The sequence below is a fragment of the Gossypium hirsutum genome, chromosome A11 (assembly GCF_007990345.1).
Source record: "Gossypium hirsutum isolate 1008001.06 chromosome A11, Gossypium_hirsutum_v2.1, whole genome shotgun sequence".
NCBI classification, from domain to species: domain Eukaryota; kingdom Viridiplantae; phylum Streptophyta; class Magnoliopsida; order Malvales; family Malvaceae; genus Gossypium; species Gossypium hirsutum.
The window spans coordinates 123,955,403-123,970,336 of NC_053434.1; the positions used below are offsets into that span (position 1 = coordinate 123,955,403).

Consider the following 14,934-nt stretch of genomic DNA (forward strand, 5'->3'; position numbering starts at 1 on the left):
TAAAAGTACAGGGTTTAATGCATGAATGTTGAAAAGGGTAAGCTTTTTGATATTATGCATATTTGTTTTACGATCGATGTTCGAAGTTTATGGTAGTCCCTATTAACATTGATAATTTCAAGTTTTTGAGAGTGTAATGTACCTTATCATTACACACGTTCACTTGTTGATAAACTTTCGATTTCTTTTATATATATTATAAATGAGTTTTTATATTATTATTAGTGGATGGTATTACTATAATATTTAATTAATTAACATTTTTTTTTTGTTTTCAATAATTCATTAGTTGAAAAAACTATACATATAATAATATAACATAACATAACATGTAACATAACATGTAATGTGGTAGGTAATCTAAATAAAAAAAATTCAAACCCTCACTAAATATATTTGTATAAATAAAACATAAATAATTTTTATTAAAAATAATTAAATATATTTGTATTAAAACGCTCAGGAAAAGACACGTGGATCTAAGGAAGCAGAAAAGTCAAACCTACGAAAAAAACACGTAGATCCAAGGTAAACACAACAATCAATGTCCGAAAAGGCGACCGACTTGGGATTTTCTGTCTTCACTTAGACATAGTCTCTTTCTGCTTTTTTATTTTTATTTTTTCTTTCTTTCCTTTTTTTTAACTGTTATATTTTGCTCGGTCAGTTTACGTGTACGACTCCGCCGCAGCCTCAGCCTCAGCCTCGGCCATCCCGGGAAAAAAAGAGACCAAACTCAATTACCCAATAAGCCAAAACACTGTTCTTTTGCTGACACGTGGGTTTAACTCATTGGTTTAAGTGCTAAACTTCCACTCTGTATAATTCAGTGTATGGGGGAGGAGACAAGATTGCCTGTTAGGCCGTCTGTGTAGCAGTAGATTATAAAAATAAACTATAAATAAATCAATGGCTGTTAATTGTTTCAACAAGCTCCTTCTTTTTTTTGTGTGTTAAAAAGGTAAATTTATATTTTGGTCACTTAACTTCAAAAAGTTACAAAATGATTATTGAATTATTTAAAAAATTTTATTTTAGTCACTAAACTATTGCTGTTGAATGATCTTCTCTATTCACATTATCAGTACTGGTCAAAATCTATTCAAACAATTTTATTCTTCCATCTCTAACACTAACTGCCAAATTAACTTGGATCTAATATATGTTTTTGTACTTGTTATACTAATTCGCTATACCATCATCAAATCGTTACTTAAAAGCTCACTAGTTAAACTTTTTTTCTAAAAAAAACTTAACAACCCAGCGGATTAAATAAAAAACTTTCAAATAATTCAGTGACTTAAATAAAAACTTTAGAATAGTTTAATGACCATTTTATAACTTTTTAAAGTTAACTAACTAATATTTAAATTTACTAATAGTTTAGGGAACTTGATTGTAATTTATCCTTTTGTTGAAACCATCACTGTTTTTTTTTTTTTTTTCTTTTCCTTTCTTTCTCTCTCTATCCCTGTCTGGTTCATGTCTCTTATTGTGTTTTCTCCTAGTAAGGTTTTTTTTTTTCTTCTTCTTCTTTGCTCTTACTTTTTTACATCAAAAGTTAATTACTTTCTTCGAGAAAGGTCTTTCATTTCATTTCCAAGCTTCCTCCTTGTAATGAAGTTTGACCCTTTAAGCTTATAAGCTTCTGCAAAAAAAAAATGTAAACTTTGACTATATTTCTGTATTTCAATTTCAATAGCTTTTTTGGGGAAAATTTTTCTTGGGGTTAATGGATCCAAGGTTTAAAGGGTTTTCAGTTTTCCAGAAGCAAAACTTTAAGGAATTTCATTACCACCCATCCGAACAACCAGCTTCAAGTTTGAGACATGAAGAAGATTTGTCTGAAGATTGTGATTTTTCAGATTCAATTTTGAGATACATAAATGATATTCTCATGGAAGAAGACATGGAAGACAAATCATGTATGCTTCAAGAATCTTTAGATCTTCAAGCTGCTGAGAAATCATTTTATGATGTACTTGGTAAGAAATATCCACCTTCACCTGAACATAACAGTTCTAGTTTTGGGGACATCAATGGGGACATGTTACAAAACCAGACACAAAGCCTTAATGTTTCTAGTATATCTCAATCATCATATAGTTCTTCTTCAATGGTTAATTTAGATGGTATGTTGGAATCTCCAAATAGTACACTTCAAGTACCTGAATCAATTTGGCAATTTAATAAAGGGGTTGAAGAAGCTAGTAAATTTATACCATCAAATGTGGATCTATTTGGAAATTTTGAAAGTTACTCAAAAGGGAGGAAATTTTCTAATAGAGATGATGTTACTGATGAAGATGAAAGGAGTAGTAAACAAGTAGCTGTTTGTTCAGAAACAAGTGTTAGATCAGAGATGTTGGATATGGTGTTACTTTGTAGTTCCGGTAAGCCACCGACCCGTTTCACGGCGCTCCGTGAGTCGTTACGGGATGGGATCAGTCGAAAAGTTCAACAAAAAGGCAGGGGAAAAAACCAGAGTGGGAAAAAAGAAGTAGTGGATTTAAGGACACTGCTTATTACTTGTGCACAAGCCGTTGCGGCTGGTGAGCGGAACGGGACAACGAGCGAGTTATTGAAGCAAATACGACAGCACTCGTCGCCGTTCGGTGACGGGAATCAACGGTTAGCTCATTACCTCGCCGAGGCACTCGAAGCACGGTTAGCCGGTACGGGTAGTCATATTTATAAGAGTCTTGTTAGTAAGAGAACTTCAGCTTATGATATTATGAAAGCTTACTTATTGTACGTTGCTGCTTGTCCTTTTAGAAAGGTTTCTCATTTCATATGTAATAAGTCTATCAATGTTGCATCAAGGAAATCAATGAGGCTTCATGTTATTGATTTTGGTATTCTATATGGTTTTCAATGGCCTACGTTAATCGAGCGGCTTTCCTTGAGGCGGGAAGGTCCACCGAAACTTCGGATTACCGGAATCGATTTCCCGCAACCTGGGTTTAAGCCGGCTGAGAGAGTTGAGGAAACAGGGAGGCGTTTAGCAGCTTATGCTGAAGAGTTTAAAGTGCCGTTTCAGTACAAAGCAATAGCGAAGAAATGGGAGACGGTCCGAGTCGAGGAACTTGAAATCGAGGAGGATGAGTTCGTTGTTGTTAACTGTTTGTATCGTGCTAAGAATTTGCTTGATGAAACCGTGGCGGTACATAGTCCAAGGAATCTTGTTCTCAACTTGATACGGAAGATTAATCCGAATTTGTTCATCCATGGGATTATTAATGGTGCTTACAATGCTCCATTCTTTGTAACACGGTTCCGAGAGGCCTTGTTTCATTTCTCATCGATGTTTGACATGCTTGACGCGATCGTACCTCGCGAAGATTGGGAAAGGATGTTGATCGAGAGAGAGATCTTAGGCAGGGAGGCCTTGAATGCCATTGCTTGTGAGAGTTGGGAGAGAGTAGAGCGGCCGGAAACAGTCAAACAATGGCACGCACGTATCCTAAGGGCCGGTTTTCTACAACAGCCATTTGAACGCGAGATAGTCAAGGAAGCATTCGAGCGAGTCCAGACGTTTTACCACAAGGATTTCGTGATCGACGAAGATAACCGGTGGCTGGTACAAGGGTGGAAAGGCAGAATAATCTATGCCCTTTCTGCTTGGAAACCTGGATAAGGATATCGAAAATTTAGGTTGCGTTCCACCCAGTTCCAGGACTCGTTCGTTACTGTACATACCAACAGAGGCACACAACAAAGCCACGATGGGTCGGTAGGGGACTAAAGAAGACAATACTTTGGATGTCTCGAGATATACGTCTCGGAACCTGAGCATTACCGGAAAATCTGCAGATTTAGACAAGAGAACACATGGACAACTGATTGCAATACATAACAGGTGATGCTGTAAGAAGCAGATTTTATGGAAAAAGGTACACTTTTACAAGCTTTTGTTTGTATGTTTAGCTGATTATACAGGCAACTTGAACAGGGGAAAAAAAGGATTGTAATATTAACATATAAGCATGTTTTCCAATTTTAACTTCTTGTAGTGGATATTCTGTGATGAAAGCTAATATTCATACCTTTGAATACACATATTAATGGAATTATTTACAATTTATTTTAGTCTTTCTAGCCGTATTTTAAAATTTCAGTTTTGATTCAAATGGTAGCAATTAACTTCTCGAGGCTTTATTTTGCTATTTTAGGAATCTTGGAGGCCTCTAAATTAGATAAAAGATCAAACTAATCATTTCTGTTAAAAGATTCATCCATTAGTACTATTAACAACGAGGGTGACTGATAGGGCCGCGAGAATGAGGTACATGTCTAGTTATTTTATCAGTCACGCCGGTTTTTTAAATTTTAATAGAAAGACCAATTTATTCTTTAATCTAAAATATAATGACTAATTTGCTCATTTTTTAGTAGAGGCAAAATACAATCCAATTCTTAATACAAATGGTGTAATGACAAATCTTTGAATTAGATTGAAATTTCAAAATTCTAAAAATATAAAGATTACAAATAGTAGAAAGACTAAAAATAGAATTTGATTTGAAACTTAATGCATCAAAACCCAGTGTTTATATATATATATATAATATATATATAGTTTTTGTTGGTACAAGCATTTTCCAAGACAATGGGTATTTATATGCAGTAGAATCTGGGTTATTCTGCAAAGTTCCAAAGCTGGTGATGGTGAAGATTCCCACAATTGAAGCAAGATTGATTCTTACAGCCATGGAAACCAAGAACCATTATTGTGGGGGAACCAAATTCATTTATTTCTCAACATCAGTTATGCATAATTATAAAGTCAAAAATTTTCAATTCATGTCATAAGCTCAATTAGCATAATTAGCATAAACTAATTTACGATTTAAGAATTCGATTAACTTTTAATTTCAATTTAATTCGAACAACACAAATTAATTCAAATAATAATTTAAAATGAACCAACTCTAAAACCCGAGTTAAACTTTAGATTTGATTCTATCCCTGTTGATAACTTTAAAATATGTTTCAGCTCTAGTGTGAAAATATTCTTCATTTTTTTAATAATGTTCCATCCATCTTTCATGCATCAAATCATATAATATTATAAACAACACCTCCATTATTATATATAATATTGACATCGTGGTTAATACGATTTTTCAATTCGATTAAGACAACACTAATTATGGAATCCAAAACAAGAGGAGGCATAAATTTAACATTAAAAAAAGGAAAAAAGAAAATTCCTTTTTTTTTATTTATATAATAGATATATGTATATATATTATATAATGAAGATGAGAACAATATATCTACATCATATGAACAAAGGAATGTGGACAATATGATCCCACTAGGCATTGATGGCCTTTTTTCTTTTTTTCCTATAATAGAAAAAAAAGACATAAAAAACATATAACATGATCTAAGCTGTCACAGATGTTTCTACTGCAACTTGTCCTGTGTAGTTGACTTCAGATTTCATGTCCATTTCCCATAGTTCTGGTAATGCTTGCTTGATGTTATGGATGCTTTCTAATGCATAATCTGCACCTTTAGGTCTTTGAGAAGAACCAACCTGCATAAGTTTTTGAATTAGCCATTTTGATCCATATGTTCTGAAGGGTCGTTTTTTATTTTTCGTGAGAAACTTACGAGGACGGTGTGAAGACCGACGCGTTTTCCGGCCTGGATGTTGCGTACGCTATCGTCGAAGAATAACTGCAATGAAACGAAACAATCAGTAACATACGTAGGAGGTGGGACTTAAATAGCTTGTATAGGGAGTAATCATCTTACTGTTCTTTGAGGGTTGATTTTGGCTATCTTGAGAGCTCGTTCGATGGCCGATTCTTGCGGTTTACACGCGATGGGTGTCTTGGGTAATGTTACGTCGGGGTTCGGGTTATCGAAGTGGCCGATTATGTCGAAAATTTCGGGGGTTTTAAGACTATCATTTCTTGTGACAGATGATCCCAAGAATTCAATGTCATCTTCATCATCAGAAACTGTGTTCTTATGGATAGGATTAAGGGTTTCAAAGCAAATAATCCCTTCAAAACAGTCCTCTAATCCCAGTTTTTTAAGAGCTTTTTTAGCATGGTCCTTGTCTGCATTTGTAAAGATCTAAAGAAAACAAAACACACATTAAGTTTTGTTAGGTGACAATGTAATAAAAGTATGCATAAGGGTACATCACTAATCAAATACTTACAATTTTTCTAACAGGCAAACTAAGCAATAGACTCCTTAATTGAGGATCTTGTCTTAAGTTCTCATAAGGGAGTCTTCCATGAACATAACTGTTACACGTGGAAAAAAAAAGTCAAAAGATCAATCATAAAAAAGAGAGGAAAAAAAAGGGGGTTTCAATTTTTAATTTTCAAATTACCTGTGGTATTCATCATAGTCAAAGTCATAACCAATAGCCTGCAAATGAGCAAAAAGAAAGCAATTTACACATTAAATATATATTATATATGTTTTACTATATTTATGTGTAATGACAAGGATGTTAAAAAGGGTAAATAGATACCCTAAGGCCAGCCATTGTTGTCCCATAATTCTTGTACAAAGCATTGGACAATTCAACAATTTTGTCCTTTTCAATTCCAAGCTTTTCAACCATGTAATCTGCAAAAACAAAATGGGATTCATTTTTTAACATTTGGATTACAATGGAAACTTGGAAAAGAGAGAGGGTTGGGGGGGGGGCATCAATGCAATCCTTTTACCTTTGATGTTCTTTCCACATTCTCTTTGAAGACCAGAACTAACAGGGTAAAGGGTATCATCAAGGTCTGCAAATTTCAATGAAAAAATGGGTTATTAGATTCTTTTCTTAGGCATTTATTCAAACATCTACAAGGTGCTTGTTAAAGTACATTATTTAGCTTACCAAATAGAAGGCAATCATACTTAGGCCTTAGAGTTAGCCTGTATTGGTTCTCATATTCCATTTTTGTATCTTGATCAAAAGGAAACCTTGAATAAATCAATGGAAATGAAGTTAATTATCACTCAAAAACCAACGATTAATAATAAAGTAAACCCCAATTTCCCCATCAAAGAAAATGGGGTTTTCATTATAGGACAAAGACTTCAATGAACAAAACCCAGAAAGGAAATGTGGGAAAACAGAGGAATTAAGCAAAAGCTGGAATGAATCAATATACCTTAAAGAGTCTTAAAGAATGGCAAGAAACAGAGCAATAACAGAGGAAACAGAATGTAATATTGTGTTACAATGAAGACCAGAGAGGGAAGGGGGGGGAAGAAGATGAGAAGCTAAAAGGGTTTTTATAGGCAAAGATGGTTGGCTCCTTTTTCATTATTTAAAAAAGAAAAATCAAATCTTTTTGCAAACAACAACATTTTTACCTATTTTTTAAATTAAAAAAAATTCAAAACCGAGTTAGCTGTCCAAATAAGACTGTCGTCACACGTTGTCCTAATTTTAACGGTTCCAATTTATCCTAATTTTTTTATTATTAAGCAAAATCTAGAATTCCCCAGAATTTTGTTGCAAATTTTCGTTATATCGTCCAGAAATTATTTTACGAAATCTTCTTTTAATATCATTTATGATTTTTTTAATTATATAATGATATTTTAATAATTTTTATTGACACGTTATTTTACTAATTTTTTTAATTCTAAACCATAAATTTTAAATCTAAACTCAAATCTGAACTTTGAATCTCAAACTCGAACCTTAAACTTTAAATCCGAACTCGTTTAATATTTGGGATTCAGAATAAAAAAAATTATCATAATTATGTGCTAATGACATGTTATTAAATAATTAAAAAAACCATAAATAATGCGACGGAAATGGTCCTTTCCAATTAATAATTAAATAATTAAAATAAATTTATTTTTCTTTTAGCTTTTTAGGTGAAAATATCACAAAATAACGCGAAATTCTAAAAAAAATCAAATTACAATATGTGTAAATATTGAGGGTTAAAATTATTATTATGCCAATTTTAAAAGCTACAACGGGCTGTAAAAAAATCGAATAATTGAGTGATTATTTCGTAACTTTTAATAATTGAATGACCAAAAAAACTTACTAATAACTAAATGATCACTAGTGCAATTTACCTGAAGATTTTGATTCAATCATGCCCAAATCTTAAATATTTCTACATAATTATAGAATGATTTTTTTTCTTTTGGCATCCTCTAAAGTTTATTTTGTTTCATTTTAGTCCTAATCTTTTTGGATCCTTTAAAATTTACTCTAATTTGCTTCTTTTGAATGAAAAATTCGACCGAATTGTTAAAGTTTTAACAACACTAACACCGCAATACGTGTAACAATTCATATGTTTTTCATTGTCAACATAGATAATTTTTTAATAAATTATATATTTTTATTTTTTTTAATTTTCATAAAATATACGTGAATTATCACACCAGCTATTAAGTTATTATTATTAGAACTTCAACAATAATTAACTCTTTCGTCTAAAAGAATAATTCGATTAAATTTGGAGTTGAAAGCTTCCATGGCAAAAATATCTGTACTTATTAAAAAATTTTAAATATTCTTAATTAAATTAATAATTTAAATTAAAATATAAATTTAATTAAAAAATAAGACCAATAATTGCATATATTTAAAAATAAGGGTATGAAAGAAGTAAAATAAAAATTCATGGAGATGTGTGTATAATTGGAGGTAATGCCGCCATTGACGTAATATGAAAAGGACTTATCCTAATACTTGTCGTTAAGTATACGAAAAGTTAGATTTAAGCATATTAATCATTGTTATGCATCATATACTAGTAAAATTGTATTTTGGTCCTTCTAGAATTTTTTGTTATATTATTGACTCTTTTTAAAATAATTTTTTAGTTTCGACTTCGACCCTAAATTTGACCAATTCTATATATAATATTAGTTGAACTGCCAAATTTATTGGTTTTCGAGTCAATTAATCAGTTCGGTTCGATTTTGACAATTGTGATTTCATTATTAATTTTATCTTAAATTTGAAAAAATATAAGAAAAAAAGATTGTTGTATTTTGTGAGACCCGAATCCCGTCACTTGTTGAATAAATAAATACAGTGACAAAATAAGGGGATCTGTGGGGGCGAGAGGCCGAAGCCCGTATAGAACTATACTTGTACTATTTGACTTTGATTAAAACAAAGTTTTTCAATCTTTAAATAGATGTAGTCGAAACTCCTCTTGTATCATTCGTTTTTCAACATTAGTGATTTTTTTTTCCTCTGCCCGTGATTTTTTCCCGAAAGAATTTTCACGTAAAACCTGCGTATTCTTATTTTTCTTTTCTTATTACTTTGTAATCGTTATATCGTCACTATCGACGTTTATTATAACAAGATTAGTATAAATAAAAAGAAGACTGATAAAGAGAAGGGGAAACTAAAAATAAATTAGTCCTTTCTTCCTCATTCAAAGGCCTATAAATTATATGATAGATAGTTACTTACAAGGAAAAAGACATAAAGACAATAGTTTTTGTGGTGGAGAGGATTGGGTCTTTTGATAGGATCATTTCTAATTTCTTTTCTCTCAATTATCTCAAACTATTTTAATTATATGGGTGGCTCAATGTCTATGATTATGACTTATTATTATATTGTTTTTCCCTTTTTTATGCTAAAAAATAGAATACTTTTATTATATAAACATACATATATGGTATTAAAACCAATTATTGGTGAGGGGTGTTTTATTTTTACCCATCAAAATCGATTTTTTTCTCGCTGCAACAAGTTATTGGTACAATGGTAAGAGTTTATGTTTACTTCGATAATCATACGCATCTTCATCTAATGGTTATAGAATTTAGGGTCTACCATATTTATGGCTATTAAACTATTAGAGTTTGTGTTTTGACCGTTCAACTTCAAAAAATTATTTGAAAGTTTTCATTTTGAGTCATTGGTATTTAAAATCATTGTTGTATGGCATTTTTTGTTCGCACTGTCTGCATTAATCGAAACCTCTCATCGCTGCTGTATTGACCATTAGATTGGCTTGGATCTAAAATCTGTTCTTCTACTCATCAATGGGTAGTGATCCATCGTATGGTTCGTCGAATAATCCTTTAGAGTTCGCTAATTAGATTTTTCTTTAAAAAACTTAACAACTCAGTAATCTAAATAAAATTTTTTTGAATAGTTTAATAACTATTTTGTAAATTTTTAAAGTTGAATGACCAAAATTATTATACGTAAAATTAAATATTACAAAATAACATAATCTATCCTATAATTTTAAACAGTACTAAGACTTCATTCATAACTTAGGATATTTTTAAATAGTTTTGTGAATAAAAAATTATTATTATTTAATTATTTTTCAAGTAGATGCTGGCTTGTGGTTATTGGATGATTTAAGCCTTCAAGTTATTATATATAATTTGTTTTTATTCATAAATCTTTAGGATCATTATTGTAGATTGATTGATATATCTTTTCCAAAGCTATACAAATAGTTGGGTATTGCATTATATGATTTTATAGCCAATCATACAACCAATTTTCACATCAAAATCATCAATTTCTTTTAAATATTAATTTAATATTTTATATCATAAATATCGGTATCACGATTTGAATGAGTAGATACGTATCGTTTCAATCTTAAATCGATATTAAATGGTCAAGATATTAAAAATATATTTAAATATGGAATTTTTGTGTTGAGTGAAAGTGTGGAGTCTTTTTTTAATTTTTAAGTAATGACCAGTTGTCCAATATATTTATTTAGCATTCAACTCTAGCTGTTTTGTTTAATAAGAAAATGTCAAAATTGTTTAAAAAGAAACATGTTTAATTACGTAATTAGTCCCTATATTCTGCGTAAGTTATGAGTTTAATCCATGTATTTTAGTAAGCAGGTAAATCTGTTTGATTAAATTTTGCTATCAGTCTTCTACTATGTGCAAAGCTATAGATTTAATCCATGTTTTTAATTGAATCATTCATAGTTCCTATATTCTTTGAATTTCGGAATTTCAATATATTTTTTTGCGCGTGAGTAATTTGGGGGAAAAAACTAAATTAATGAATTTAACAAATATCATTTGGTTAGGACTGAAATTTCAAAATTCAAGAAAATATATGTATTAAATTTGCAAATTAAACAAAATACAAAGACTAATGATAGAATTTAACCAAACATAAAAGGGCAGTGCCAAAAAACAGAACCAACAATCATGATTAAAGTAGTAATTAATTTTTTAATGTTGGATTATTGAAAGAAAGAAATAAATAAATAAAGTAAAGGAGTTGCCCTAATGTTGGGAGGAGGGTATTATTGGGAGCAAGATACATAATAATTCAAATCTAAAAGTTGAATTTAAAAACAGAATTTAAAGCCAAGTTGAAAACATCCCAAGAACAAATGATTGGGGATGAAATTATTTTTTCATCAATGCTTATCTAAGTTTTGCTTTACAACAAGCAACCCAATAATTTATTGGTTATCCTAATCTTTTATGATTTAAACCAACTTTTAATTCGATTTGATCCGATTTTATTAAAAAAATTAATCAGACTTAAGTCATTAGATAAATTGGTTTTTGTAAAATGAGCCCTCAATTTTAAAAAAAATAATTAAAATTTTCCAAAATTTTTGCACTCAGTTGAACCCTTGAATTGATAAATTTAAGTAATGAAATCCTTTTTGAGCAACGTTGATTATTAGAAACTAACAACAACGCTGATGTGGCCATTAATAGACGTCATGCCAGCAATCAGTGCTAATGTGTTATTACCATGACAATAATTGAGGCTAGACGTGCGTACTGTTGTGGACCGCCACGTTAGTTATCATTAGTTTCTAATGGTCAACATTAGTCAAAGAATTTTGTTGATCAAAATTGTTAATTTAAATTTTAAGGCTATAAAAAGAAAATACGTAGGTCAAGATTGTATTTTTTTTTAGTGATGTTAAATAAATCAAATCAAGATCGAGATTCAGATAAATAAAGAACTGATCGAACCAGCTCTTGCCAACCCTAAAAGCAACACCCTAAAAGCTTGTCTTCTTCTTTGGTCGCCTACAAGCCTCCAATTATTATACCCTAAAATGAAATGTGACCCACATCATCACCATCATCTTTAAGGAATCCTACTCTTTAAGGACGATGACACGCACTTTCTTTGGCCATGGTAATTGTAGACTGATATTCAGCTCAATAACACCATAGGTTTGTGATTATTACTCGTTGGACATCTAAAATTACATTCAAATCCACAAAATTTGGATTTGAATCCACAAAAACTCTTTTATATATATAAAATTAAATTATAAGCATTTTGTAACCAATAATTTTAAACATCAAAATTTGAATCTGTAATTGTTATTCGAATAAGCAATGCGAATTGAGATAATGGTTCGTATCAAGTGGAGATAGAAATTTAAAAAAATCTGAATATGAAAAATCCACAGATATTTGAATCCACAATTTGCATTGCCATCCCTAATGTCCAAGAATTGAACCTAAAAGCTAATGTCAACCAAGACATTATTTCAACGATTAAGAAAATTAAAGTATAATTGATTACACTGCTAATGGACTTTCATTAAATTTAAATATGTGACATTGAACCTAAAATCTAATGTCAACCAAGACATTATTTCAACGATTAAGAAAATTAAAGTATAATTGATTACACTGCTAATGGACTTTCATTAAATTTAAATATGTGACATTGTAATATTCAACGGGAAATAATTAGCCATATTACGAATTGAGTGTTAATGTTTAAATGAGTAAAAAGACTAAATCTCTAACATTTAAAAGTTTGAAACGTAAAAAGGATTGAAAGCAAAATTATACCAATTTGTTTAATTTAATGGTTGAAATTTGGAACAAGGTAATGTCTACTATATTTTATCTATATAACCGAGAAGATAATGTGGCTAAAAATTGTAATAGTGAGGACAAGAGGGAAAAAAAAACCCTGTTGGAAGGTTTAGATTAGGTGGTTTTGCAGTTTTGGGGTTTGGCTCCAAGTCATTGGGACATACATTTCCATATTGTCACAAAAATAGAACAGATGTGTGTAATAAAGTCCATGTGACATGGTACACCACAAAACTATTACTACATTCCAAAATCTCATTTTCAAAATGCCCCATCATCATGTCCTTCACTTGCTGTTTTCCACCACAAAGTTCCATGAACCAAAGGCATACCAAGTTAACTCAACATGTGAGTATCATTCATCCATTATCCATTATCCCACATCATTTAGGCAAGTCTCTTCATTCTTTGTTTATAAGTCATAAATGCATTGAAGTTAAGGTGTTGTGTTAATTGTCCTTTAACTTTTTCTGCATTTTTTTACTGTTTCTAATGCATACTGTGTAAATTAACACCATCTATTTGGAGTTTTTCAATCATTTAAGCTTAAGAAACGTATAGGGTTGAATAAAGCAGTTGGAAAATTGGTTTATGGGATTAAATAGGAATCCTAAATTCTTTAGAAAGCTAAACTGTAAATTTATCGTTATACTATAATTTACAATTTTTAAAATTTGAAGGAGCTATAAGATAATTTTATCATTTTTAGAGGACCCACCACTTGTCCTTGTACATATACCTAGGGGTAACAATAGAACAAGGGTAGTTAAATATCGCTAAATTCATAAAGATTTCGGATACATCTATATATACCGTCCCTTTTCATTTCATTCTATTCTATGGTTATAATAATTTCAATATGCATTTGACATATAGATATGAAAAAAAATCCGTCCCGGCTCGTCTCATTTTCATTATTAAAAAGAAGTAATAAAAAATTCGAAATTTATTGAAAAGTTATATTCCAAAAGATGTAGGATTCATGATTGGTTTTTGGGATCATGATACTCTTTCAATTGCAAACCAAATTTAGTGTCCCTAATGCCACATTACATGTACTTTTAGAATTGACTTTGACATTAAATGTAACCATTTATACAACTTGTAAGGTATTGTTGATTTTGGTCTATTAAGTATCCCATTTTGTCTTAAATAAAAATATATGTACTGGGTTCGAGTGTGTTGAACGTATTATCCTCTTGTTTATGAATTACGGAGGGCTTATGGGTAGTTCTAGACATTGTATCAAAAAAAGCAGATATGATCAAAACCTATAATGAGATTGTTTAAAAAAAAATGTCCAAACTTATTTTGAGTTCTAATGTAGAACCAAGGACAAATTTAAGGGTAGGCAGAAACTTTGGTCCCCTAAAAATAAAAAATTGTTATGTAACTCCTATTTAAATTTACACTTTGATCTCTCAAAATTGAAAAATATTCAATTAAATCCTTTTAAAATAATGTAATATAAATTAATACATAATAAAATTATATTTTAACCTATCAACAAATTATAATTCAATTTTTACCCCTAAAATAATTTTTGGATTCCCCATATGTAGAACCGATATGAAATTCATAATTTATCTAGGAGCATGAAAAGTGCAATTTTTTTCCCTTTAATAAATCCATCTATTTTTGGGCCATTTTCATGGTTATGATTAAGCAAAGTGTTGAGGCCTGTTGGGTCATGATCTTACATTTACAATCGGCTTAAATTTTCATAATAATATTTTGATTTTTTTTTAGATTAATCTTAGAAATTGACAGCTTTTCTCATTTGGTCCTCCAACTTGAATTTTGTTAATATATGATAATGTGACACTTCGAGATTGTATCAGGTCATCTTTAGATTCAATATAATTTTTAAAATTTTCAAGTGATGAAGCGGCATAAACTTTGAGTGCCACATCATCACCTTAATAGGATCTAAGTTTAAGGATCAAATTGAGAAAATGTTACCAAATATTAGGACTAATGTGAGTTGAAAGAAAGTTAGAGACCAAGTTGAAAAAAGTTACGGGTTAAATGTTTTTTTATCCTTAATTAAAAAAAATTAAAAACTTAAATAAGTAACAATAAGTTAGGGTTACGTGAAAATTAAAATTT

The 14,934-nt window shown here is 30.5% G+C and overlaps 2 protein-coding genes across 3 annotated transcripts; one reads left to right on the forward strand and one right to left on the reverse strand.

The window, feature by feature from the left end:
* Positions 1–1,472: 1,472 nt before the first annotated feature.
* LOC121209554 (scarecrow-like protein 9) lies at positions 1,473–4,089 on the forward strand. Its single transcript, XM_041080365.1, has one exon. It carries the CDS (start codon positions 1,733–1,735, stop codon positions 3,635–3,637), a length of 1,905 nt encoding a protein of 634 aa, XP_040936299.1. The 5' UTR covers positions 1,473–1,732; the 3' UTR covers positions 3,638–4,089.
* Positions 4,090–5,198: 1,109 nt separating this feature from the next.
* LOC121209555 (uncharacterized) lies at positions 5,199–7,368 on the reverse strand. 2 transcript variants are annotated; one of them, XM_041080366.1, is made up of 9 exons: positions 7,143–7,368; positions 6,866–6,951; positions 6,702–6,767; positions 6,503–6,600; positions 6,359–6,396; positions 6,182–6,269; positions 5,767–6,093; positions 5,623–5,688; positions 5,199–5,545 (listed from the first exon to the last, which is right to left on the reverse strand). In XM_041080366.1, the coding sequence occupies exons 2-9, from the start codon at positions 6,924–6,926 to the stop codon at positions 5,393–5,395; spliced, it is 897 nt and encodes a 298-aa protein (XP_040936300.1). In that variant the 5' UTR covers positions 6,927–6,951; positions 7,143–7,368; the 3' UTR covers positions 5,199–5,392. The 2 variants fall into 2 exon arrangements, with proteins under 2 accessions (XP_040936300.1, XP_040936301.1); XM_041080367.1 differs by having other exon boundaries at positions 6,866–6,954; positions 7,147–7,262.
* Positions 7,369–14,934: the final 7,566 nt, after the last annotated feature.

Excerpts from the sequence above, each read along its gene's own strand:
- LOC121209554 (XM_041080365.1), top strand. The coding sequence starts at position 1,733 with ATGGATCCAAGGTTTAAAGGGTTTTCAGTTTTCCAGAAGCAAAACTTT.
- LOC121209555 (XM_041080366.1), bottom strand. The coding sequence starts at position 6,926 with ATGGAATATGAGAACCAATACAGGCTAACTCTAAGGCCTAAGTATGAT. Across the intron at positions 6,768-6,865 it reads GTATGATTGCCTTCTATTTG|ACCTTGATGATACCCTTTAC; the intron begins GTAAGCTAAATA and ends TGAAATTTGCAG. Across the intron at positions 6,601-6,701 it reads ATGTGGAAAGAACATCAAAG|ATTACATGGTTGAAAAGCTT; the intron begins GTAAAAGGATTG and ends TTGTTTTTGCAG.